General features: G+C 45.2%; 1 protein-coding gene and 1 long non-coding RNA gene across 2 annotated transcripts; one reads left to right on the top strand and one right to left on the bottom strand.

Moving 5' to 3' along the window:
* Positions 1 to 979: 979 nt before the first annotated feature.
* Positions 980 to 7,995, top strand: LOC111818632. Its single transcript, XR_002822580.1, has 3 exons — positions 980 to 2,993; positions 5,881 to 5,991; positions 7,875 to 7,995. It is a non-coding gene; the product is annotated as an uncharacterized LOC111818632 (long non-coding RNA).
* Tnfsf15 (TNF superfamily member 15) lies at positions 4,706 to 20,435 on the bottom strand. The gene is made up of 4 exons (XM_023723427.1): positions 20,168 to 20,435; positions 10,253 to 10,295; positions 9,162 to 9,209; positions 4,706 to 6,329 (listed from the first exon to the last, which is right to left on the bottom strand). The coding sequence occupies exons 1-4, from the start codon at positions 20,399 to 20,401 to the stop codon at positions 5,875 to 5,877; spliced, it is 780 nt and encodes a 259-aa protein (XP_023579195.1). The 5' UTR covers positions 20,402 to 20,435; the 3' UTR covers positions 4,706 to 5,874.
* Positions 20,436 to 22,572: the final 2,137 nt, after the last annotated feature.

Here is a 22,572-nt window from a genome sequence, read left to right as displayed (position 1 = left end):
GGACAACTGCATCAGCATCAGGAGAGACAGAGGGGAGATTGATCTCTTTGCTCTATAGTTCTTAAGGATGGAGTTTACTTCTGAGAATTGATTAAAACTTGTTTTTGATGACCTTGCTTAGACTTCTATCAATATTTTTCTTCTATCAATAGTATCTGGAAAACTGCCATCCTGGCTTTGACAGATATGTGATGTTTTAATAAATTTAGGGCAAACAGTTCACTTCTTCCTACAAGTGTAGATAATATTCTTCTATTATCACTCCCAGATGTGGGTACAAGCTAATATGAACAGTAAATTTCAGAAAGACATCAATATAGTCTCATATTCCCCACTGGGAAGGAAAAGTTTTGAGGCTAATCATAGAGGCAAGCCGAATTTCCTTTCTGATTCTACCTGTAGCCATTTGGTTCAACCAAATGAAATTTCTGAAATGTGATTATTTTGACCCTCAGATATGAAAATTTAATATGGTTCAAATAAGTATCGACAGAACACCCGTCCTGCTCTGGCTGATGTCCTGCAAGTGCAGAGAAGTGCATGCGCTGGATTCCTAACTTTGGCTGGTGACTTTTGTTTTCTCTAAATATGATGCAGAAGATGTAGTGCTAGCGACACACCTGGGCCCAGTTCTGGTTCCGTCCAATGCTCCTGTCATCTCTGGCTTTTCACTCTCCTTTTCAGGATTGTTCTTGGTCAGATTAAACCACTTAGCCAGAGTATCCTAATTTGTACAAGGAATCTAATAAATTCTCTCCTGCTCTTGCTTCCCATCATCTGCCCAGAGTGGCACAATCCGTGGTGTTCTACAATCAATTTTTAAATATAAGATTTGTTATAATCTGTGAAAATCAGTTGCCTTCAGGAACACAGAGCACTGGGTGTACTTTTAAAATCCCAAGAGATTTCCTTTTGGTCCTAATTTAGAAAACTAAGTGAGCAGATTAACAAAAGACTTCATTGACAAAAATCTGTCAGCCTTCAATGCCAATTTATTAAGTTATATCTATGAAATACATTAACACATAATAACTTTCATTCATAGAGATTGGAATCCATATGATAGTGTCCAAAGGCATGGGACGTGTATGAGTTAATTACATATCCAAATAACATACAATATGCATTGTACCTTGGGCTTGTGGCGTTTTAACATAAAACAAAATCAATAAAAGCACATGGGGCTTATCATTAAAGTCACACAAACACTGTCATTTGTTCAATCTATATACCCCTGAAACAAAGAGGGGAAGATACAAATTTTAATGACTTTAAAAATAAAATCATTTCAGCTACTTTATTTACTCAGCAGTCCCTTCCTCTCCCCTCCTGCAGGCGTATGCCCCAGGGAGCAAGACTTGCCTATCACCAGCTCTTGCAGCCTAGCAGCACTGCAGTGAGTGCTGTTATGTGACTGATCCTCAAAGACAAATGATTCAGGGACGAAGCTGAGAGAGTGCTGGGCCTGGTGTCAGGGGTCAGGAATTCTAGTCTCAGTGTTCCAACTGGCTACTGTCTGGCCGACGTCCATGCATGTCATCTCTCTAAGCCTGACTTTCTTCATCTTTGCAATGGTGTAACTTGGACTAGATAAACCCTATAGGTGATGTCAGCTCTGGGATTCCACGGCATTTCTCAGTCGGCCAAGATCTCAGTCACTTTGTTTTGTGCACTCTCAGAACAAGTGAGAAATGACAGCTAAGTATGAGCTGGGTACAGCTGAACTCTTGACAGGGCCTCCAGGTTCTTCACGAATCAAATGGAACACATACAAGTGACTTAAAAGATGGTTACACAGTAGGAAACGACCTCAGAAATCCTTTGGCTTAATCATTGCTGCAATGTAAATAAAGGAATGGCTTCTACAAAACTCTTGGTTTGAATATTCTCCAGTGCAGGAGAAATCCCTACCTGACTGAGGGGAGAAAGTCATTTGGGTAAGAAGTCAGAGTGGCTTGGCCTGGACCTGAAGCTTCCCATTCTCAGCTCTTTTCTCTGGGAATACATGGGCAACATCCACTTCCCTTCTGTATTGCCCTATGGGATAGAGGATAGTCCCGTCTTTGTTCAATTTTTTCCTTTGGTCATTACACTGGGTTGTATTTACCAGGACTAGAGGGAAATTTAACTGGTTTGGGATTTTGAGGCAGGAAGACAGAATTCTGGCTCTGTCTGCTGTTAACTCACTGTATGGTCCAGGACAAGTAGTTTCTATTCAGACTCACATACTATTTTCTTCTTAGAATAGGGTGATGGAAGAGATGGAAGTGAGGGAATCTCAGAGCTGGGGAAGCTGCAAGCAGAGTTGTTAGAGTGGGGCCAGGCATAAATTTCCCTGCTCTGACTTACATTCTTGTCACTAGTGCAAAATGACTCTGGGGCTCATGGTTCACTGAATTTTCCAAAGGGCTAATTTCCAATATGATGGAATGATATTAGTATTCAGGATAACAATGTACACTTAATGAGAATTCTGCTGAAAATGAAAAACAATTCCAGCACCTCGACTCTAAAAGATCAGGAAATCTGGAGGCAAAATATGCCTGCATATGTTTTGTGAAGTACAGAGTATAAACAAACCTGTCCTAAACATTAATCCCCAGTGTCACACCCATGGAAACGGGGTTGCACAAGCACTTGAGAAAATACATTGCAAGAGCATGTTGGCATCAGCCATCCCTCTTGCATAGTGAGCTAGTTGAACTTTTCATCCAGAGTGATTGAGAAGCATAGAGTTGGAATTTCCTCCTGGTGATTGAAATCAAGCCACAGGCTCTGGAACGCCCTCTTACTGAACTGAACCTGAGATGTTTCAGGAAATGAAAAGACATGGTTTTTTTCCTGTTGTACTTTAATTAAAAAAAAAATTAGAAATTTAGTAACCTACCGATTCTGTTTTCCCACATAGATTAAAACCAGGCTAAGGTCAAAATGTGAGCGGCGCATGAATTTTGACCATGTTCTGGACTGTGGAGGAACACATACTTTTCAAGGTATCTTGGGTTATCCTAAAACTTCTAGGATATTCAAGAGTGTTGAATACCAGACTTGAGATTAGCAACAACTTCTTGCTACAGGTAGCTGAGAGAATGGGTTCCACGTAGGATGAGGTCGGTGTTTCTTCCCTTATATGCTTATGAGAAACTGTCTTTGAGTAGCTATTTTAAAAAGACATGAAAGTAAATACCCATCACTTTGTAAATGACACTCTTCATCAAGTGGAACTCATTTTCACAATAATAACATATCCGCGTGCCTCAAGTTAGCTCATGGATCAACTAACACCAACAAAACGATTAAAACCTCTGCAGATAATGGCGATAGTAGAATAACACGTCTGGGCAAAAAATAATTTACTTCTGTGTTCCCAGGGCGATGAGGTACTCAGTAAATGTTTGTGGAATTAATTTGAATTTAGCTTTTTGAGAGAGATTTAGCCAGCAGAGCACTCCTCCTGCTGAACGAGCTATTTGGAAGGCACATTCCCCCCTTCTAAATCTTTGAACACATGTCACTCAGCCCTTTTGGGGGAGATTGTCACATGTTCTTAGAAAGCATTTTTCCACCTGTTAAAAATAGTGCGCTGATGTTTGCTACAGAGAGAACTGCCTCAGAGCTCTGAATGGAGTCCATTTAGGAATATTTGGCATATAGAAAAAGATACATTGTTTAAGATTTTAACAAAACCAGCAGTAAAAACTTGAGCTGCATTTTTCAACAAAAAAAAGATGTGAGAATTTCCCCAAAGCCTTCAGTGGTTTAGGATTGGGGGAAATTTCTGCGCTGTGTGTTCCAAATCCACCAGCTCCCTTGTGGGCAGGGCTGAAGGCGTTTGGCACAGGCCTCCCTTCAGTGGAGAAAGTGAATGATTTCTCTGGCCTCCTTTGTGCAAATCCTTTCCTGAAAGTCTCAGCCACTTGATGTTCTCATGCACTGTGGAGACCGGTGAAGACAGGACATTTTAATTTTCTTAACAGGATGTTAATTCTGATCTTGGCACCAGGCTAGAGAATGATGAAGCCTACCAATAAATATTTTGCTCGGAGTGGGTCAAGGGAGCATTTTCCTGTCAAGGTAGTTTTGGAGTTAATGAGAAACCTCTTTTTTGCTTTAAGCAGAGGGTAATTCCTCTTTTTGAGACACCCTTTCCCGTGGTCATTGTGGGGCTGCCCAACTTCTTTCAGGCTTCACTTCCTCTATGAAGATTCTGGGAGAACCAGGTGGAGGTGACCACACCCTTTCTGGGGTGCTCACTGAGTGCTGTGCTGTTTGGGGAAGCTGAAGGTGAGGAGGAGGCCTGGTGCAAGTGAGTCTAGAGGGGCCAGAAAATGCAGTCTCACACTCTTAACGAAGGTACCCGAAATTAACTTGTATTAATTGATTTCCAACAAGTATTGATCAAAGACAACCACTCAGCCAGTCACTATGTTCAGGAGTCACATGTCTCTCTGTCTCTGTAGTTTTCTGGCAGCTAGAGTCAGAGTAATTTGAGGGCCAGGTTTGCCCTCAGATTCACCTGTAGGACCTCCCATGCAAAGAACATTTAAGATCGAGGCCAAGTGCTGGACGTACCTGGCTCTGTGACACTCAACTGCTCTTGGGCTACACAGATTGCAGAAAGTTAATCTCCTTCATCCAATGAACTCAGTCTTTGATACAGCAGTGCAGAAAAAGTGTTTCGACCGAAAGACATGAGCCCGCCGCAACACAGTGTCCACCTTCTCTTCTCAGGAGAAGAACTTGTCTGGGCTGATTAGCTAATTTCACATTCAAATCCCTTTGAATATTTTAAGGAAGAGATACCTGAATAACACTCAGCATGGAAAGGCACAAATCAAACCTCAAAGCAAACCTGCAGAAGCTTCTCCAGGTTTGCTGATGAACATTGTCCTCTTCTCCAGAGAATAAGTCCATGGTTTGTGGCTCACTTGATCAGCTTTACTCAAGATCTGTTACCAAGTTTCCTTTTTTTTTTTTTTTTTTTTTTCTGAGTGATCCTCTGGACAGCTTTCCCAGGTCAGTGCTCAACATAACAGGTTAAGATGATAATATTGTTCATACTTAAAGTTATTCTTTGGCTTAAGTGGATTGCCGTTTAACCAGGAAACATCAGTAGTTTTTGCAGAAGCCTTGTGTAGAATCTGTCTTTGCTCTTCATGGTGTCCTCTAGGTTGAATTAGCATCCAGAAGAAGTGTCCATGCGATGTGCTGAGTATGCTATTGCTATGTTTTTATATGCTCGTGGAGCTCACATTTACTTATTTTGGCATCTGTTTGCATAAACAAAGGAAAGACAGCTTTTCTCATAGGCAGTATATGGCATGAAAATCAATTCAGTTTTGGAGAACATTCATGAAAAATATTGACTTTTCCATTCTTTCAGGCTAGGCATGAAAGTACATGGAAATACTGATAAAATATGCTTGCCTCCAGAAGGCTTGTACTATTTTCTTGAACTTCCTATGAGTGTTGTCTGAAGTTTCTGAACTGAAGAAGATTTATGATCAAGCTGAATGATAGTTGGACTGCTGGTGACAAGAGTGAAACAGGGAGATGTGGGAATATTCTTTAAGCCCTGACCCAAGTAGATCATGCGTACCTTCAGTGCTCCATGTTTAGAAACTCAACACTTCTCCAAGTAACCTCAATACTATATCTCTTCTCTTCTGCTCCCCCCCCCCCCAGTTAGAATTCTCATCAGCAGGGCATATACAGTGTATATTTAAGGGCCATAAATTTCATACCTAAGCCACTCTCCTTGTAGAATATCTTCTACCCCGAACCAGAAAACCCATGACTATAATTTATATATGAATGAAGAAAATTAGAAACTAGGAGGCATGGCCCCTTTATGCAGTAATTTCTGCTTTCTCCTTATAGCAAGAAGGCTCCAAAGAAGGTTTTGTCTTCCTTTGTGTAATCCACCAAAGAGATGTTGCTGACGTTCACCATCAGCTTGTCCCCTTCCTGCAAGGAGAACATGGCCCCAAGGTACAGGGGTTGGAACCAGTTGCTGCTTATTTCACACACTGACTTGGTCCCTGTGAGCAGCTGGGAGGGCTCCGGGTAGCTGTCTGTCACCTTGGTGATGACCACGATGATGGAGTCTGGCTTGTTCTGTTGTCTCCCTGGACTGATGTTACCGCACGCAGAGGTGGTTCCACGGAAGGTTATCTGGGAGTAAACAAAGTAGTCTCCCGACTCTGGGATGACCAGGAATTTGTTGGTGTAGTTCATCCGGTTCTTGGTGAAGGCCAAACCTAGCTCATGTTCCCAGTGCAGAGCTGGAAACTGATTTTTCAGGTGCTGTGTAGGAGTTTGTTTCACAACTGCAAACACAAGAGAGAGGCTGAGTGAGTGCAAGTTAGAACCCCTGGGCTTTGCTGAAAAGAACCTTGTGCTAATCTCAAAGAAGAGTAAGAGGATGAAATATGACTGACAGCTAACAGGGGCTTGGGGAGGGATGAGGGGAGGGAATGTGTAGGTTTGTGTGGGAGAGGACGGGCATGTTTGTTTGAAGAGCATGAAAAGCGTGTTGTGTGGGTATCCTGGCCACCATGAACCAAGCAGATCTACTCTTCCACACCCTTCTGCCATGATGTTTTTGCTTTGGAGCCTAAAGCCATGGATTGAATTCCTTACGACCATGTGCCAAATTAAACATTTTGTCCTTTAGATTGTGAATACTGTGTATTTTTTCTCAAGGATAAGAATGCTGTTAATATACCTTCCTTAAAGAAAACAGGGCTAATAATACTTAAGGAGGGGATTAGGAGATATGGTATGTGTCAAGCTCTGGCTGGTAGGAACAGCCTCTGAGCTACATTCACTTTTACTGGCTTCCTTATTTCAGGCATATTCTGCACCAAAGAGGACATTTCAGAGAGAGAGAGAGAGCTGTTCCCTGTCAGTGCATTCCAATGCTGTGATCCAAACATGCGCAGTGATTAATAAACAATTATTTGGCATGACATGTTGGAAGTGGAGTCTTAAAACATTTTGGAAATCCTTCCATGTTCTCAGGGCCAAAATGCTGTGTAAGTCAATGTAATTGACTTGTGGAATGGGGGAGAGGGTCTGGGCTTTGCCAAGTGGCCCTTAGGCAGCTATGATTCTGTGCAGGTTCATTCTCTTCTCCTAACCTCAGCCTCCTATCTGGAAGCCAGGAAGGAGACTCTTTCAGTGTCTCAGTTTCAAGATAAAGTGAATGCAGCAGGTGTGAAGAGCTTTGCTGCAATGACAATATAATTGTATTCATTTTTCCCCAAATAAATCAGTCTCTTTCATTTCGACAGATTAAAAAAATAAGCCTCATTTATATCTGTTAATCTGAACAACTAATTTGAAAATAGTATCATGTAATCCAGCAACCAACCGTTGTTGAATTCCTATTACTTTGTTTAGTGAAATCTTGCAGTGTTTCTAATGTTGGTTTTTTTTTCCTGTCACGATTTTGTATTCTTTAAAAACAAACCAAAAAACAAACACATTAAAATCATATAAAAATAAGTCTATTTTATTTTACATCTTTTACTATGCTCTTTTGTTTGCATACTCATTAGCATATCTTATATAAAACATATTAATGAATGCTTTTATGAAATATGTTTTAGCAGAAGAAAATGAACATAATCAGGCTTGATTCAAACCATTGATTTCAAACAAGACAATCTACAATGAAATGCATACTTTTCAGGAGAAATCAAAACAACTTGATTTCCCGTAACTACTTTTGAAGCCCCCAGACATCCTGATGATGTGCCAACATCACAGTTTTGGGATAAGCTATGACTTAAGAAACCTCTTTGGTACCTGCATGCCCAGCAGGTGCCCTGAAATTCCTGGATTTTCAAAGGTGTCTTTCCCATTTCTAGGGTTTCTTCTGCAACTGTGGCACTTGTCCCAGAAGTGTGTGGAGTCTTTTTGGCCCCATACTACATGACCCCTGGAAAGCTTTGGTGCTATTTTGCAAATTCATGCAAATAATTTTATTAATGGCCTTGGATTTTTAGGAGTGTGAGTCATTCTTTTCTGGATAATGAAGTAATTTTTAAAAAGTCCTTAAATGATTCAAAACCAAAATTCATACTTCTAGCCAAGGCATACTCTACTCAGCCAGCAAGCAGTTAGTTTTGTGGACACAGCAGTGAGCAGGCATGTAAAAAGGAAGTTCGCTGCAATGAAAACTGCAGTTTCCATGAGACCAACGTGAACTCTCTCACTTCTGAATCATCTCACTCAGGATACACAGATTTAGTACCCAAACCTCAGTTTCCCTATCTGTGAAAGGGAACAACTATTCCTATTTCCTATTAGACTGATGCACAGATTTAAATGATATAGTAGAAGTAAAATGCCTACTACAGTGCTTCACCCTTTTGGGACCTCAGTAGCAGAAGAAATTCCTCCCCAGGCTTTGACTCTTGTTCTTTGGAAGAGGGGTCACATCTCCATACCCAGGCGGTCCTTAGTATTTTCCTCCCTGTCCTATTCTATTTCTCCCATTTTAGACAAGAGGAAGTGCTAACAGCTTGGCATCCTCCTGGTCTTAACCTTGTCTCCGGGACTCACTGTAAACAATTCAAACATTAGTCAGATACTAATACAAATACCTTGGGCCCCACGGGCATTTCCCTGCTTGGGTTTAAATTCCCAGTTCCTCGGGGAGCTTTAAAAACACACTCTGCCCTCATCTTGCTCCGTGGTCTGGCGTATCAGGTGTTAGACACCCGGAATTTCCATATGAGACCTGGGAAAACGGTGACACTGAGAGATTGCTCTTAATACTTTCCCAGTGGAAATTCTTTAGAAATAACTTCCTGGTACCAAATGTCCAATGACATCATCTTGATTCGGGCCCAGGTAGATGCGCTAAATTGGCAACATGGTGCCAGAACTACCTGAAGCTCACAGGCTGAGCGAGATCATTTCTGAATGGGTGTGTGGATGGAAGAGAAAGAAAGAGAGAGGAGAGAATGGAGGCTGATAGAGCTGGAAAGAGAGCAGCCCCAAGACAAAGAGGAAGAAGACTTTTGAAAGCCATCAACTGAGAGAAGTGTGTCACCAAGGGTGGTGGTTTGTACACTGTCAGTACCGAATTACCATGGAAAGAAACTTCAGGACCACAGCCAATGGTCACCTGAAAAGGCAGAGAAACTCACCTGTCAGGTGTGCCCTCGGCTTATCTCTGTCACCTCTGAGCGATGTGTCTGTAAGAAAGGAGAAATGCATTTGTGTGAGCCAAAGGGTGGCTGGAGTGAGCATAGCCCTTCGGGAGTCATCACCTGGCACTAGCGGTGAAGGCCAACATCCATCCCCTTCAGTTTGGTACCATTACTCTCCTTTTGAGTTTTGGGTTGGCAGGTGGTATCTATAGTAAGCATCACTGGGGCCAGAGTGATGTCAAAGAAAGAATCCTGTTCAATTAAACACAGATGAGTGCTGGTCCCTGGCTTGGGGCAGGGTGTGTAGCTTGAGAGCCCGCATTTCCATCTCTCAGATGGGTGTGACACCCCCAGTGTGGCTGAGGAGTGCTCAGCAGGACTCCTGCACAGGGCCAATGCCCAGCAAGGCACAACTGGCCTCTATTTGCACAGGCTTCACCATGAGAGATAACTGGCCTTTGCTGCCTCCCACCCCCCACCCCTGATCCCTTGAGCTGTATTTACTAAGAGATGCAGGTGGGCGGGTTCATTCTGCAGCTATATGAACGTTTACTACCTCTGGGCCATTGTTCCTGCATTAGCTCTTGAAACACCTTAGGATTTCCCTTTGGGTCTCAAAGATGATTATGCAAGAACCTTAAGTGTCTTCTAACTGCAGCGAGGACAACCATGTTGATTATTGACATTTAAAGGAACAGACGCTACTGTGTACTTTTGATGTGCTTGGCATTGTTCTCATCCCCTTATGGGAACTAACAGATTTAATTCACACTGTGTCCATCATGGAAGTACTATTATAACTGTATTAGAGGTGAGAAAACGAATTAAAAAAATGGAGATAGAGACCTGCAACATTGTCCAAAGGTCACACTGCTAATGGATTCCAGAGCATCAGCTCCTGGCCGTGCATGGGGCCATGGGCTCATTTTGTGGTTTTTTGCAGTGAAAGAGGAGCCTTAAGTGCTCCTCTGAGTTTCTGTCCTGCAACATGGGGCTAGCAAAGCCCATTTGCAAGACTCCTGCATACGACAGCTATTAGAAATATTCTTGTTCCTCAAAATAAAAGCATCAAAGATAAACACACTTACAAGCTCGCTGATGGGAAAGTCCAAATCTCGGTTCTCTTACATTCTGTTGAGAAATCAAAAAGATATAATTCAGACTACCTGTAGTACACCCTGGGCAGATACCCAGCCGCTCGTAACACAGGCAAGATCAGGATGGTGCTGCTCTCAGCCCGAGCTCTCTGGCATGGGTGAAACAGCGTGCTAATATTTTGGTTGATGGGAACCTTGCCCCTCAGCTTTCTACACCCTTCTCCTAGCGCTCCCCTCCCTGGCTTTAGTCTCTCTGATGCTGGTGTCTGAATCTGAGCTCAAAAGTCTGTCCTCAGTGCTTTTCCTCTGCTATTCTAGGGAACCTTGGTGTCTTCTCATTGCTTATTTGAAGAAACCATCATACTTGTTTTATTATCCTTTTTGCCATTCACTTTGCTTTTGCCACTAAAATTTGAAAATTGTATTTTAAAGAAATAATACAGTAAAAGGAAGAAGGATCACCGGCAACTTCACCACTGCTCTGCCCTGTTTCTGTGCAGCGCATGAGGGAGTATTCACTCCTGTGATCCCAGCCAGTCCCTGTAGATGCCATGTGACAGTGGAACAGAAAAGCCACTTCCTCGGTGGCAGACAGACCCTTGCTGAACCGTGGCTCCATCGTGTGTGAACAGTACCACCCTGAGAAAGACGCTTCTCCTCCCTGAGCTTCGGGGTCCCCATTTGGAAGATGGGAAATACGGTTCCTCAGCTTAAGTGATTTGTGGGGCTAAATCCGAAAACGGCTGAGTGAGTGCAAATAGCACCTGGCAAATGCGAGCTACAGTTCATGAAGCTCCGGGAAACCGTGACCTCACCTTGGGAATAATATCACCTACTTACATTTTTCCAACGTTGTTAACAACAACAGCAACAACAACAACAACAACAACAGCAACAACAAATCCCTTTGTCTAATAGGATTTTAACTCAATTCAGGCTCCAGCATTGGCTCTTGTAACTGCATAGCGCCCACTAACAGGGGATCCGCTTGCTACCGTGAAAGTTGATCTGTGTTGCATCTTATATGTGTGTGTTCTGTGTTTGTGAGATTGTGTCTGTGTGAGTGGGAGGGACTAGACTTTTTTCAGCAGAAAAGGGTGCATGTTGTACCTGCATCTGTGTGGTCTGGCATTGTCTGCATGGGTGTCTCTGAGCGGGCCTGTGGATGTGACTGCATGTCCCTCCTGAGTCCTGCTCTGACCACAGGCTTCTGTGCTGCTGCCGGTGCTCCTATGGCATCCACACTCCACACTCTTTGTGCTCTAAGGCTTCCTTACTTGTCCTTGTAAGCTGGAAGCTCTTTTGGGTGTGGAAATCAAACCTTGTCTTTGAATGATTAACTGACGTAGGTGTTTCTCCAGCTCTTTTCCACGTGGTTTCTAAATCTGTCACCACTACTGCTCTGGCTTCCTTGTGGTTTCCAGACCTGCACTGTACTTCTTTCTTCTTCTACAAACTCCAGCTCTATCATTGCTATGTGACAGTTCTCTCATTCATGCGTCTAGGCCAGGCCTTGCACACTGCTCTCCTCCATTCTGCTGACACCTTCCAACGGGTCCTCACGCCTTGGCCCCTTCCCATCTCTCATCCATTTCCTGCTGCTTCTGAGGGCTTTTTCTAAAGCAACACTTTATCAAGACACAGCTGCACTCATGGCCTTCAGTGGCTCCCACAGCCTTCACAACACAGCCCTGTCTTATCCTGACATTCACAGCCCCAATTTGCCACCTCAGTGCTGTTACTCACTATTTAGTCTAGCAGCATCTGTGTTCCCAGCCATCACAGGCAACCACAGTGCATGATTCAAGGGACTTAAAGATGCAGATAAAGTGCAGCTACTATTGAATGAATGGGTTGTGACACTGCTGTGCTGAGACCTTCCCAGGCACCATTTCCTTCAGCTTTAGGGCAACATGTAAGATGAAGCTAGGCCATGTTTCCATGTTTCCTCTGACAATGGGATTGAAGTGGATAAATGACCTTCTTGGAGTTCTACACCTGGAAAGTAGAGGGGTAGGATTTGGATTCAGGCCAGTTGACTTCGGAATCCCAAACACTAACCCACCACACCCTCCAGCTTTTGCACAAGTGCCTCCGCTGATGAGACAGAAGCTAAGTACCAGCCATTCTGTGTATGGTGACGGCAAGCCTAAAGCTCAGAGACCTGGTCCAGAGGTGGGAGAGTCCAGGGAAATTGTCCTGAACTGAGGCTTACAGATGCAGATGTTAGCCAGGGGAGAAAAGGGGTAACTGTTTTGGCTTTGACTGTTCCAGACAAGGCCAATAGCTTGTGCAAGTGAGAGGAGGGCCAGCAGAGCATGGGGACCCCAGAACTGAGGGCTTCTGCTACCAAATAGCAGACAATGTGCACTTAGTGTAGGCACAGGAGTGCGATAACCTTTGATGTGTTTAAACCCAATGTATGACATAATAACTTTGCTGAGCTTAATGGATGGAGAAGCAGCCCTCCTGCGAGCATCCGCTCTGGACTGTTGCCTGACTTGCTGCTCACGGAGCTGTGAAAGGAATTGGCCCTCTCCTAAGGCAGAAAGCTAAAGGTGGAGTCTTTGAAGAGAATTAATGCAGAAATTTAGGAAAGACAGAAAGTAGAACATGGGGAATGGAAGTTATTTATCAACAGGTAGAGAATTTCAGTTTTGTAATACGAAATGAATAATGGAGATGATGTTTATACAGAATTATGAATATATTTCATTCCAACAAGCTATATACTTAAAAGTGGTTACAATGATAAATTATACATTGATGTATTTCCTACAATAAAAAATTAGAAAAAGAAAAAAAAGAAAAAATATTTTAAGTGAACATAATCTTTCAGTACTACGGCCTCCAGAGATCTTCATCAGGCTTTGCATGGGACCTAGTTGTAGATGTTCACTGAGAGCTGCAGGACAGGGCCAGGAGCCAGAGCCAGCAGACCACAGCACAGATCTCAGTGGGATGACAGGGTGCCTGTGATCACCAGTGTGTGTTCCGGCAACACAAAGTGGAACATCCTTTTCCCTAACCCCTTCCTTCCTATGGGTCATGGAACTTTCACTGTTACTGGACTGTCTTTCTTATTTACCTTGACTGGTGATCCATGACTCAAACTGACCATGCCCTAGAAACATGGTCATTCATTGAATTAGTCAACCCTTCAAACTGAGAAGAGGAAGAGGTGGACAGAAGGAGGCAATGGCTATCGGGTGCTAGGCCTTACGCCGAGCCATGATGTGTGATCTCCTCTTCATACTTCAGCTGCCCTGAAGGGTGTGTGTGTGTGTGTGTGTGTGTGTGTGTGTGTGTGGTGTGTAGGGGGTGGGTATCACCTTTTTATACCTGCAGGAGCCTTTGGAACAGGGGCTTAAAGAGGTTAAGCACCTGCTCAAAGTGAAAGGTAAGCAGAGGGCCAGGGATCTGAAACTTTGGACAAAATACAGACCCTCGTGCACCCTGTAGGAGCTCCATTAGGAGCAGAAAACAGAGCACATGAATGAGCTTGAGATAAGATGTTCTTGCAGACGTCTTGGCATTTCTCCAGGGCCTTTACATACATTTTAACTAATGTTCCACTTAACCTTTCCTCCCGTACTCTGCAGCCACTTCCCCTATCTTTCCATGAACAGGAAGAGAGATCCAATTCTTAGGATCATAAATGCTGCAACTGCAAAAGTAGTAAATTTTTTTATGATCTACAACACCCTTCTCCTGCATGTCTAGGAGAAATATGTAGACATTTGCCTCCTTGTCACTGCCTCGGGCTTCTCCTTGCTTATTCTTTTATAAGCATAAATTCAACCAGGAAATATATTTTGAACTCATTTCATTTCACCTTGCTCCCAGGAGCTCTGGATAGGGCTGTCCAGGCCATGCTTTGCACGGCTCTAGAGCTGCTAGTGTTTGCAGCCTAGTAAATTTGTATATCACAGCTCTGTTATTTTTGGATGCCCTGATTTGGGAATGTCAGCTAACTTCTGTGATACTGTTCTTACCAATAAGAGCTCACAACAATTCTTTACTCCGTGACTATTAGGCTGGCTCAGAAAGACCACACGTATAAAGTAAGTGTCCAGTTCAATTTTTTTTCTATTTTGGGTTACGATGTATGTTTATGGTATGCATCTTTGGTCTTCAAATTGGAACAAACTTTGCATCACTTTAGGACAACTAGCAGATTTTAGGTCCCTCATGAGTTCTGGCAGCTTCCCACCTTCCCCCAAGATAGCTATGCCATAGACTCTGGCAGTCTATAGTTTGTTTTTGGCCTCGTGCTCTTCCAGAATGGACAGTTGTTGAGGGAGTAGGTAGTAGTCTGCTTCAACTCCTCAGCTTGCTGTTGCTATAGGCCTGTGGGTCTGGCTAGGGAGCTGCTGTGCCTGTATGGGGCTCCTAGCACAGCTGGCTCTCTTGGCTTCCCTTGCACTGTGCAGGACGTCCTCCTTACCTACGTCTGCTTCTCTGCCACTTGCTCTCGTCTGCAAATTGGTTTCCCTCCCAGGTGCCCTGGGGCTTTCTCAGGCTATAAGAGAAGCACTCTCTTGAGGAATCAGTAGCTCTGAGATTGATCTGTACTTTTATCTCAAATGTCTGTTTCTTGCAGACAGCACTGAAAAGGATTATCTTTATTATTTTCTTTCCCCAAAAGAAAACAACTTGGATGAGATGAAAATGCTCATTCAAAGTGGGTGGGCAAGGAGATGGGGTCTCTCGAACATCAGCCCTCTGGCAGCAGCCTTCGGGTTATCTGGCAGAACTCTTCCTGCAGTGCATGAAGAAAGGGCACTCATCTCCCTCTTCCAGGGGCAGCGAGTCTAAGGCTCAAGAGGTTTGCTACTGTGCCCACCCCTTTATCCTTCTCTCCATCCAGAAAACACCTCATGAGTGCCTTTTCTGTGTCAGGCACAGCAGGCTGACCTTGGAGGAGAAAAGGGTGCTAGCATTTACAGAGCACTTACTATATTATATGGCAGGCTGGCCAGGGTGAAATCCTCCTGACCACCCCAAGAGGTGAATCCTCTGTTAGATAGAGGCATGGGGTGGCTAGGAGGCAGATGTGGGTGGGCCTGAATCTCAGTGTCACCTTCCTTACCTGCATGACTTTGGGTGTTCTTACTTTCTCTAACCTCCAGTTTTGTCATCTCTGAAGTGGAGATGATGGTGGCACTTATTGTGTGACTTCAAGGATTAAATGAGACAATGGGGGCAGGAAAAAGAGCGAACATGTATTCCATGTTATGTGCTCGCTCTTTTTCCCACCAAGATGCTGGACAGGATGTCCACCATGGACAGACACCAAGATGTCCCACCAAGCAGTGGACAGGAGTGATTTCTCAAAGCCTTAGACAGGGAAAAGTTGAGGGTGGCATCTGTCATATAATAAGTAATTAGTACTCAAAGCTGTGTGGTGGTGGCGCCGTGGCTTTCCCCAAAGAGTGTGACTCTGAAGCCTGCGCTATCTTCTCCATGGTCTGGGCAGAGATCGGGGCACCTCAGAGACACCTGAGGAGGAAGAGGAATGCAGAGAAAAGAGGCAGGGCCACTTGCAGGGGCCTTTAGGAAAGGGTGAAAGTGAGATAGGAGGGAATCAGGGAGAACTGGCGTGAGTGCATGCTAAAAATTCTAGAAAGAGGACCCGGAAGGGAAGGAGATAGCAGGGAGGCTGCCTCTGCACAGGAGGACCTTCAAAGCCATCCCTAATGACTTACCGCACAGGACTGCATGTCCTTGGTGAACCAGACTGAGAGCTGCAACATCAGTGTGCCCTGCTCTGTCTGGGGAGCCAGAGCCATGCTCCAGAGAAGTAGAGGCCTGGCCTCAGTGCACCTGCAGGTCAGAGTGGGGCCTGGGGATCCATTGCAGTGGCAGTGGAAGTCACTGATGAGTCCACAGATGCCCAGACCACAGCCAAGTGCATCAGGGTAAAGAGCAGACTGGGGGCAAGGCAGGGTTTTGGGGCAGGATTGGGTAGAGAAGGAGACATGCAGACAGCTTGAAAATGTCAGCAACCAAAAATAATCACCTACAGCACCCAAACCACTGGCCTGGCGATGGCTGATCCCAGAGCCTGTCTGTGACACAACTTCCTCACGTAAGGACACTCCTGGTTATAACTGATAACTACTACCATTTATGAATCCTCACCTCTCTGCTAGATGTCTTCAATACTTTAATTGTTTCTGTCTATGTAAAGAAACTGAGGTTCTGGGGGTTAGGAAACATGTCATCAGAGGCAAGACCAGAATTTAGCCTGAGAATGAGCTTTTGATCCATGATCTTTCCAAGATGCAAATTTGCTTAATAATGTCCCTGAAGGTATGAAAATATTAGACCAACTCTACCTTTTTTTCTGTAGGGAACACATACATTTTTGTAGGAAAGCATGCATTTATAAGTGTGTCTCCTTCTTCCCTTGAGGTCTAGCCCCCAGTTCTTCTTCCCCCTGGCTACTAGCAAGAGCTTCCAATTTCTCACTTGCTTACGCCATTGTAGGCACATCCCTATGTGGGAATTCTTTCATAAAATGAAGTGTATTCCATTATGTCTGAGTGACACAGCTGCCTGTCTTCAATCAACCTGTACACAACAAGTGGAGTCTGGCTTCACTAGAAGGTGACTTCTGCCTGTCCTTTCAGTGGCCTGGCAGATAGCCTGTGAAGCACATTATATCTGGCCTTAAGATTTCTTCAACAACGAAAGCATTTTATTTCTCTAATCTCTTTGAGGAAAGCATTTCCAAACTGGAAGATTTTGTTTAGATTATATTTCTATAACATGAACACACTTAGCTATCTCTTCAATCCTTACTTTCCTTTCTGGGAAGATGGGCACAGCTGTAACTCTCTTCAGGGCAGGAGTTGTGGTGCCCGATTAAGGGGAGCCATAGACTTGGTGTGCAAGTCTCTATGCTGGAGCTGCCAGGAGGTGCCAGGATGGCTATGGCTGCTCCTGTCCATGGCTCTGCTAGTAGCGTTCTTCCTCTAGCATGGCAATGCAATCTAGCATAGGTCAGACCGCATAGTTTCAGATATTGGTTCTACTACTGACTAGAGATATAAGCTTGGACAGAGCTTTTTAGGTCTCTGAGCCTCAGTTTTTCTGCTTACCAAATGGGATCAGGCTGCATTCCTTTAGTGACCAGTGATCATCTGACTGGCTTTTGCTTCAGCTGGACCTCAGCAGCAGTCTACAGGTGCCTTCCTTCCCCCTCTGGGAAATCTATGCAAACCATCCCTACCTCCATGGCTGGGCTTGGAGAGCAATGGAAAGCCTTGGGGCCTCTACACCAAAAACGCTGTTTCCTTGTCTATCACATGCCTCAGACTTGAGGCTCCTTGAAGTCCAGATTGGGTTCTCCAGGTGGTTGTCTGGTACAGAGTGGTGGCCACCTCGCAGTGGCTGTCACTCTTTCGGGACATGCACAGTGCTCTTGCACAGACCTTACTGGAGCTGCCACAAATTGATATTGACCCCCACTTCTAGTGGCAAAGGAAACGGGCCCAAAGAAAAGAAATCATGAGCCTATTTTCACATGGCCAGAGTATCTAAGAGCCAGATTCTGGGATGGAATCCAAGGCCTTCATACTGAGCTAGAGCCCCAGGCCTTTTGATAATTTTTAACGTTGACACTGGGTTACACTAAGTCACTAAATGACCCAGGTTGGGTCTGAGCTTATGTTCCTCCTGCCTCAGCCTGCCAGCATGCTGGGATAACTGGCACATCCTACCATGCCCACCTGGCTATCTTTTCTGCATGCCCATCCCTCATACTGGCACATCCTTCCAGAGCCCTTCTCTGCCCTTCTTGGCCTGCTCTGCCTGGCACCACTGGCCTCCGGGCTGGGCAGCTCCCTTGCCCCATTGTGTCCTGGCTCCCATGCAGGCCTCTCCTCGCTCCTGTTCTCCCTGGGGTCCTCACACCCAGGGATGGTCAGGAACTGGCCCCTCCTGCGCAGGCCCGGTGAGTAGCTGGCTTCCTGCTCTGACCCTACGTGTTGCCAGTGTTTCAGTACACTGCTGTTGGTGTGTCTTCACAAATATGCTGCTCTTCAAATCCCACTCCCTCGCTTTTCTTTTATGCTCTCTTTAGTGTCCAGCTACTTTTTTTTTTTTTCTTTCAAGATTCTGATTGCTATCTGTGCCCCTATTTCTCCATCCTTCTCTTCTGATCCACTAGGGGTTCCAGCCTGGTCAAAGGACAGCCCCAAATGTCTCCACATGTCCCCTCATGGGAAGGTGCCTAGTATTAGCCTGCTCCCTCCTCAAGCATGTGAGTTGGTTAGGCATGGGGACAGCTTTGGGGTGCCGTTAAGACATTCATGCATCCTGCTGCCGCCACCTCCCTCCCTTGGGCTGCAGTATCCACTCTGTGGTTTTTGTAAATGGACAAGGACTGTCATTGTCTCCTGCTGGCCTGGGGTAATCTTGGACGTCATCCTGGTGATCCCGTTACAGTTGGCGTTCTCCTTGGAACCCAAGAGTGTACAGGCTGCTGGAGGCCACTCGGTGCCTCAGCCGAGCACAACTGTCTCCTTCTGCCTGTGCTCACCTTCTTGTGGGAACCAGTGGCCGGGTGGTCCTGTGGATCAGCCTCTCACATCAGCAGCATTTCCGGGTTGTGTGCGTATTTCTACATCTTACGAGCAGTGGCCAGTGGCCAAGGTTGCAGCTGTCTGCCTGTTGGCTCTAATGGCACTAGGAGAGTCACGTGTCAGCTGCGCTTTCGCTCTTCTGGGAAGCTGGCTAGGATGCCTTCAGTCCCGCTTCCCGAAGAAACCAATTATTTTCTCCTTTAGAACTTAATACTTTGCCCCGAAATTCCATCAGGATTACACAGGAATATTTGTTTTACAATTAGTAACTAAGTGTTTAAAAATTAATAATTGAATAATTGTTATTTTAGACTTTTAGGTCCTTTTTATGTGTCTAGTCCTGAATTATAAGTTTTTTCCTTGACACCTTTGGTTTCCCTGGACTCTATTTCCTTTTGTGGCTAACCTTTGCCCAGCTCCCAATGAGATATTAGAGTTAGACAATCAAACAGAGGGTTCTTTATGGACTACTAAAACCTAGTATTTGTAGATGAATTAAGATGCATTATGCGCATGCGTTGATTCACCCCAAGGAATGTACTCATTATGTACTGCAAACATGCATTAATAACAAAAAAACTGAAAGAAAAGGGAAATTAATATTTCTAAACTGAAAATAGGAAATTGGTTAAAGAAAGTATAGCACACACATATAAGAATATAATAGTGATCCATAGCACCATAATGCTGCGAACTTACAAACACGTAAATGAAATCACAATATATTACTAAACTAAAATGATAAAAGCAGGATAAAATGGAAACAAAGCTTTTAAGTAAGGGTGAAGAGGGGTTGAAGGGAGGGGAGGGAATTGGGAAACAAAAGAGGAATGAAGATGTATCATGTGCAGGAACAAATTCCCTATGATGAATGTGCTTGTTGTGTCCGTTTAAATTGTACCAATGAACTGAATAAAAATCATATGGAAGTAACACATGCCAAACTGTTAATAGTTATCCTCTTTAAAGGCTTATGGGTCATGATAATTTTCTTCATCTCTAAATCTGCAATCTCTTAACTTTTTCCAGTATCGTGTGTCAGTTAAGTAATTTAGGTTTATATATCTCTCTATATATAGATATATAGATATATCTCCGTATCTATCTATATCTATATCTACTTTTTTGAAGAAAAAGAATGTTTCCAAATACTGAGTACGTCCGCATATCAGGATCATCATTTTCTACGAGTACAGCTTGGAGGTCTTCCCGCATCACCACGCGAAAGGGCGCCGTGCTCCCTGCAGACTGCGAGCAGAGCCCGATGCACAGCCCGCGCAGGTGCCAGGACGCCCAGCGGGAGCAGAGCACTTACCTGCTGGAACTGCACGCAGTCCTCGCCTTGGGCCCAGAGCTGACTGACCAGCAGGTAGGCGGTGAGCGCCGTGAGGATGGGGAGCGACAGCAGGCAGCAGGTGAGCAGGCAGCGCACGCCCTGGCTCCTGGCTCCCAGCTGGGCTCTGGCCTTGGGCCCGCCGCGGCCGCAGCTCTCCGCGGACAGCATCTCCATGCTGGCTGTTTCTGCAAAGCCCAGCTCCGGGTCTGCCATGCTCCTGCCGTCCCGGAGCTGCCTCTGACCCGGCCTTGCCAGAGATCCCCATTAAATAGGGGAGAAGCTCGCGCAGTGGGCGAGCTAATCGCTCTGTCTTCTCCTCCCCTTTCCCTCTCCCCCTGGCCCTGCCCTGCCAGGGAATGCACCGCCTACAACAGAAACCAAGTTTGGTTTAAGAGGAAAAAAAAAAAAAAAAAAAAAAAAAAAAAAAAAAAAAAAAAGAAGGAGAAGGAGAAGAAAGCTTTCCCAAGCATATTTATACACAGTCTATTCATGTGCTCCTTCCTTGGTTTATAGAAGGAAGTTAGGAAAGTCCCTGGAGGAGGAGAAGGAGAATTCATCAGGGCGGTGGGCGGGGCATAGGAGGATGTACCTGCCGCCTGCCCAGGAGCTCCGCTGGCTGTGCCTGCCCGGGGCGTGTGCGTGTGCTGCTCCTGGAAGTGAAAGTGAGGGCCGGGGAGGCATGAGTCTTGTGGACAGGGAAATGGGCGTCGCCCCTGCACAGTGCTTCCAGGGTGCCACTGAGCCTTCCTTCTCTGCCTCTCCCTCTGCCTCTGCCCACCTGTCTGCCTCTCCCAAAGAGTAAATCCAGAGAACTTTGGTACTGAGTTGCATCCCCTGCCTTTTTACAGTTCTTTTTTTTTTTTTTTTTTTTAGATAAGCGAGTGAATGAGTTTCCCAGGCTGGGCTGAAACTCTGAGCCTCTCACCTTAACCAGGTTCCTTCATCTTTTTGAGCCCGACAGCAATTGATTCCCATCGTATAGCTGGGATGAATACTGACCTCCTGGAAGGTGAGGTGTTCACCCTAGGTCATCCTGCGATTCAGACAGCGGAGCTAGGAGTCAACCTGCTCTTTCTAAGTCAGGGTGTGGGGTTCTGACCTCAACCACATGCAGATGCCTGTGAGAGGAGAGGGTATTTCTAGCCTGTACTGACAACAGTCTAAGTAGAGAGCAGGAGGTTGTAATGAGAGGTGTCTGTCCATGGGGGAAGAACATTTACACCTGTGCCGGGATTCGTCTGCAGTTAACTTAGCGCCAGTGATACATCTTGTTGTCTTGCTCCTGTTGGCTGTGTGTGGGAGCTGTGCCAGGTAATAAAGGGTAATGTTTGTTAAGCACTTACTTTGTGCCAGAGACTGTTGGAAGTGAAATATGTTAATGGCATTATTTAATAATGAGGTGGCCGTATTACCATTCTCATTTTGCTGATGAGGCAAACCAGTCATGTGCAGTCAGTGACCAGGCCAGGCTTGGGCCTCTGGCAGGCTAGCTGCGCAGGCTTCTGGATGTCAGCTCACACTGCATGTGCTAGCATTTGGTACATACACAGATCTCTTACCTGGGAGAAGCTATTCCTACAGTGAGGGCATTGAGGGGCTTCCTGGTATTGGGATTAGGCCCGGATGTTAAGCAGCAATGATACCAGCGAGGGAAATAGTCTCTGTGCCCAGATGGGCTACAGAAATCAGAGGCTTGGGGAATGGTGTGTGACACTTGGCAGAGGCCAGCACTATAGAGCTTCCATATAGTGTCTCAAACCCACACCCTCTAGGCCACCCAACAAGGACTTTCCCTGGCCTCGTCTTTCCACAACACTCTCTCCAGGCCTTGGCCTCCTCTCCTCCTGCTTTCCCAGGTTGCAGTCCCTCGGATCCATCATGGACCAAGCGGACTTCAAACACACTGCGTCCTCCACTGTGGAGGCTTCCCGTCTCTCTCGAATCCCAATGCTTCCCTCTTTCTTAACTGTGTGCAGAAACCTTGCCACACCCTCCGCCTCCAATGGCCTGATTCTCCTCTTTATGCTCTGGTAAATTTCTTTTCCTCCCCTGTCACTGAACACTTCATCTGAGATGAGGTTTGCTTGGTTTTCTGTCACTGCCCCTCCAGCCATCAGGTCGGGCAGGATGCAGATCAGACAGGTGTTAAGTCTCACCGTTTCCCTGTGGCTGTTGATTCTAACATCATAACTGTTACTTAATAGACTCAGAACTGCCATTCACTGAGCTAAGCATCATACATTCAAAGAATTCCAGCAAAGGATGGCTTTCATGTCTGTCAGTTGCCCTTGTTTGCTCTGACGAGCCCAGTGAGACAGTGCTTTGTGAGAATAGCCTAAATGTTCACTATTGTAACTTTTCTTTTGATAACTGAATAATATTCC

This window comes from Octodon degus, unplaced genomic scaffold (assembly GCF_000260255.1).
Source record: "Octodon degus isolate 3935 unplaced genomic scaffold, OctDeg1.0 scaffold00098, whole genome shotgun sequence".
Lineage (NCBI taxonomy): Eukaryota > Metazoa > Chordata > Mammalia > Rodentia > Octodontidae > Octodon > Octodon degus.
Note: the sequence above shows the minus strand (reverse complement) of the source record. Positions and strands in the feature narration are given on the sequence as shown.